The following is a 5,286-nucleotide window of genomic DNA, read 5'->3' on the forward strand; positions in this document are numbered from 1 at the left end:
TATATTTTTTGACGTTTTAAAATCATATTTTTTGGAGTTTGCACAGTTTAACAAACATGGTTCTGAAACATAAACTTAGTATGCTGGCGTAATAGACGAACCCTGTGTGAAAGTGAGATAACTATCCTTACATAAAAACCTAGGTGTGGGAAAGAGACGGAATCAATGAAGACCATGAAACCGTTTTGAAGCAATTTAGTGTCCATTAGTCTCCTGTCAAAGTGGACCGCGTTTTAATTTTAGTGTTCTTATCGTTATTGTTCTGTGTTTTAACGGATATTAATTAAAACATAATTATGTCGTGTCCTTACCTAGTCACCTATCTACCTAAAATAATACATGTACAGTAGCCAACTTGCCGAAGCACCATTTAACCTCATTTCGTACCATCAACAGGATAACTTCCATTCAAATATTGATCACATACGGGGTGTATGTGATCAATATTTGATTTGATTGTTCGAGATAATATTCAATTTACAGATTCATGTAGATATCTGTATTTATTCTACTAACACGGTATGTTTTGTTAACTCTTAATGATTCATTATAACTTTCGCATTTTTATAGGTTTTCATAGGAAAAATTACATTTAGTTTTTCATAATATGCATACAAATAAAATTTGAAAAATAAAATTTTATGAACGATGCGGGGCTCGAACCCACGACCTCCGGCGTTCCGTGCCGGTGCTCTAACCAACTGAGCTAACCGTTCGAGTGACGAATCATCATAAAATCTTATATGCTTTGTTCAACTCTCAGGTTGTAGCTTCCTAGAAGTGAGGGTTATCACTTTAAAAACATAACAAATTGTTTAAAAGTATGCAACAAAAATTTTATGAACGATGCGGGACTGGAACAGTTTTATTTTTTCGCGAAATCTAGTGTGTGATATGTACCTATATTTTCTATTTTATATAAAACTAGATGACCCGACACACGTTGTTCTATAAATAATAAATAAAATTCTGTTTTTTATGAATTTCTCAATAATATTGGATAACATCAATAATTATTTTGTAAAATATGCTCACTGTTGATATACTCCACTGGTAAAATCATATATAATATCTTATCGATATCGATAAGTACTATATTTTGTTCGATGTACAAACTAAACTGCATATGCAGATAGCCGATACAGAAACTGTTACTCGGTTATGATGGTAAAGATTGGTAACTGGGTATCTCAAGATGATGGATAAGTCCGTCCCTCCATAAACCGGTTTCTAATATGACTCGCAGCTAGTTCCAAGTTGTTATAGACATGTTTACATAAATCTGTTAGGTGGGGTAACCTCGACAGCTTTCAGATTTATAAAAGATTTAATGAACTCAATCGAACGTTCTCGAAAAAGTTCTGTTGATCCGAGCGTAGAGTATATTCGAAGAAGAGGGATAATAAAAACAAGAGAAATAAATTTTTGAAACTATATTTTTTTTTAAATTTCTACAAATTTTACAGTCTATGAAATAAATATCAATTATAAACAATCGATATACCATTTGAGTTGTTAACTTTGTGGTTCTGTTGTTTGTGGCTTATTTAACAATTTCATGAGTGATTTGTTCTAGAACATTGTGCATTCACAACACTGGACCATAAAGACATTTAGATTTCAATAAAACTGTTACTCTATTGTATTAAATGTAGCTACACAGTAATTTACACTGGATGCAAATGATTTCGATAACATCTCGTCAATTATAGATACTGTTAGTACAAATTTCTCTCTTAACACACTGGACTATGATAGCGCTGGTTCGCGCCGATAGAAAACAATCTTATAAAAATTACAATCTTTATATTAACTTAAATAACTTAATACTTGTTTATAACTATAATTATATAACCTGAGATCTTTGCAGTATATTAGAACGCGGATGACCGCGCATCCACTTATTGCCTCCGACGGACCATCCATCCATCCATCATCCAACAGACTCAATCAACATTACAATTGCATGCGCGCTCTCTTTAAAGTATATCTTCCATTAAATTTTACATTACAAAAGTAGTATCACAAACAAATGTACGACCTAGTACAATTACGACGACGTACACATATCTGACCTCGAGGGAGGTCGCCTCTATTAAATACAAGTAATATACAAACTCTACACAACTCGAGAATAGAATCGAACTCTAAACAAAAATAATACGTAACACTAATCGATCACCTCGCGGGATCGATTCTCAATCAGTATCACTTGCGCGACGACGCCTGAGATCTAAGTCGCGGGGCGCACTCCGCCGTCGCGCCATCACGGACATTCACTCGTTCACACGGACTCAACCATAGAATACGAACAACGATTAACACTGCACTGGCGACCCGCGGTCGAGCGCTCCGGTGGGCGAGGGTCGAGGGCTTCGGGAGAGGGCTGGGTTAGGAGCAGGTCAGAGATCAGCGCTCGCGACCGCGTGTCGTCGCACACGCGCCGAGCAGCGCCGCGTCGTCCGAGTCGCGCGACTAGACCCTCGACGCTTTGCCGACACAAAGCGCATGTCGCATCGCGCGCGACTCGCCGACTGCGGCGCGACTCAGTGCGAGACTATGCGCTTTTGCGCGCTTATTCTACAACTATACATTACATATCACGCTGTGCTTTTTTTTCTCTTAATAAAAATATTATAATTAATATACATATAATAATATTGATATTTGTTAAAATAACGATACGTAGATCATATCGAGGAGGGCGGTTGATCGCCCGCGCGGTACTCTGCACCAGTCTCACTCCGACTGGCTCCGGAACAGTTTTTTCTTTTCTATCGTGAACTGGGGACTGATGATGATGGTGCCGCCTCGGGTTAAGTTTCTGCAAAAGAAGAAATTAGATTAGTCTCTCATTTATTATTCTTAAAGTATGATTATCTGAAAATTATTCATAATTTATTGTTTGGAATGTTTTTATGTAACGGGACTTACTTTAAGAATTGCGGCAACAGGCTCGTCCAGTTGGTGGCGTCATGCTCCAGGTGCAGGTGTATCTCGTGCGTGGTGAGCGTGTTGGGGTCTATCTTGAAGGCGGCCAGGCGGCGCCCTGCCACGTCCACTATGAGGGCTGCGCCCCGTGACCCGCAGGGCTCCCCCTCGGCCAGGTGCAGCGCCTGCCGCGCGGCCCTCGCCAGCAGCTCAGCCGGCACCAGAACCTCTGCTGCGGCCAGCTCGCTCGCACCCTTGGCCGCGCGGAGCTCTCTCTCCAGTTTCTGAGCCAGCGCCGCCTCCGTCGGGATCGGCACGGTCGCTTCCCGCCACGTTGGCCCACTCCATGCTAAGACAATACAAACATCTAATAAATATCACGAAAATATAATAATCAATACGAATAACTTAAAGTCTGATTGCTAATTAAAATCAGTTATAGAATATCAATATTAGTTCAAAATTTATCAAAATATTATGTACTCAGTGTACTGTGAAACTGATTGAGTATCGATTCAACAGCTGTTGCGTCAGCTGAGCATGACGTTTGGATCTCGGCGGACCGGAGTCCCAAGCCAACACATCTCACCACGTACCGAATTCGATGACAGAACTCGATCACTAATGGCTCACGGCAACTAATATTGCCATATATCGCTATTATTGCATTATACTGAAGGTGTACGCGGTTAACCGGTAGCGGGCAGCGGTGCGCGCGCCGCATAGCAACAGCCACTCAGCTGATACTCGCCGGTTAGAAAGCCGCTCGCTTCCCTCACCACCGCGACTTCGTCACAACTTACAATAGAAAGTACTAAAACTCACCTTTTTCACTACTGAATCCGACGTTAAACTGACTCGTAACCGGCAGGATTTCCATGTTTTCCAAATTTTTACTTATATTGTACACTTTAAAGTACGAGAAGTTAAATAGTTCCGCTACGGAACTGTACTAGAAAAATATCACAAAAGTCTTTTGTACTGTGGTCGCGCACTGAACGACCGGCTTCGCACCGGACTTCGACTAGCAAACGAAAGGAGATCTACTGTCAATACAAATAGTCCGGGATCAACACGACTGCATCAGATCTGATCTCGTAACCACAGGGCTTCGTCTCTCACCCTCGGCTCACTGTACGACCCACCCAACCCTGTCGCTCTTTGTGACGGACTGACGCTGCCGGGAAGTCTTCTCGAGTTTTATAGAGAGCGGCAGGCGGGGGTGCGGGGGGTCTCTCCTCGCCGGCGGCGGGGTCCCCGCGCGCCAGTTTCGTTCGTCGTCGCCGGGAGATGCATGTCTGTGTGTCGCTCCGGCCACCGGCTCCGGTTATACACCGGCCGGCTTCTTTGTTCTGATTCCACCGGTGGAACACGAAAGTATACCAACCAGAAATCTAAAATAATTCAATAGGTTTCATAATACAGTGATGTTCAGTATCGGTCTAGTAAATGCGTGTTGCGTATTTAAGGTATTTTGGTGTTTTAGTTATAAAAATTAATTTAAGTTAGTTATAAGTTCAGTGAGTATTTTATAAGTTTTTGAGGCATTTAATTGTATTCTACATGTTAAATAAACTTGTTTATCATTATGAAGTATAAGATATGTATAATTATTGATAACTTATCTGCTAAGTCATATGCGTCGTCCTGGCTAGTCGGTCACTAATCACTATTCAGATAACATTAACGATAATATAAATTAGGTACACATTTAAATTAATATTTTCCTACCTATTTATTTATTGATTTCGAATATGATGCTAATGTAACAATAAAAATTCTTATTTAGATGGCTTGTAACTCAGGAGACCATGAGAATTGAAAATTGAATAGTGATCGTCATGCACCGCTCTGTGCATTAATTGTTAGCTCTCATTAGATACTAGAATGCCTATTGTCTTTGTTTTTAATAACAATGTAATGAGGCAAAATTGCTTAGCAACCAGTAATAATTACATCTTTAATGCGTTCGTAAAATGCAGGTAAGTGAAAACAGTTATTGCGTCAGCATGCCAGAAAGTTCCATATTGTGTTTGTTGTATGAAAAGAGGAACTGTTTCTTTTAATATTATAAACCAATAAGATATGGCTTTAAGTAATAGTGGAGATAATATTTCGACTCGATGATAAAATCACATAGGTACTTTTAATTGATTGATTAGGTATATCAAATTTACTAACATCAAAGTATTTAGTTACAATTCAGTACTTAATCGGTAGGTATTAAAATCAAAATATAAATTTTTCTTCATAGATATAGATAATTCATTAATATAGATAATTTTGCATTTGAGACAACATTTATATTATATAAAATAAAAATATGTTTTTCGTAATATAATATAATGTATTAGA

General features: G+C 39.3%; 1 protein-coding gene across 1 annotated transcript; it reads right to left on the bottom strand.

Annotated features, from left to right (window-relative positions):
- Positions 1-1,418: 1,418 nt before the first annotated feature.
- Positions 1,419-4,118, bottom strand: LOC126965337 (protein charybde-like). The gene is made up of 3 exons (XM_050808881.1): positions 3,757-4,118; positions 2,935-3,280; positions 1,419-2,824 (listed from the first exon to the last, which is right to left on the bottom strand). Exons 1-3 carry the CDS (start codon positions 3,809-3,811, stop codon positions 2,740-2,742), a joined length of 486 nt encoding a protein of 161 aa, XP_050664838.1. The 5' UTR covers positions 3,812-4,118; the 3' UTR covers positions 1,419-2,739.
- Between the last annotated feature and the right edge of the window lie 1,168 nt (positions 4,119-5,286).

Source organism: Leptidea sinapis, chromosome 7 (genome assembly GCF_905404315.1).
Source record: "Leptidea sinapis chromosome 7, ilLepSina1.1, whole genome shotgun sequence".
Taxonomy (NCBI): Eukaryota; Metazoa; Arthropoda; class Insecta; order Lepidoptera; family Pieridae; genus Leptidea; species Leptidea sinapis.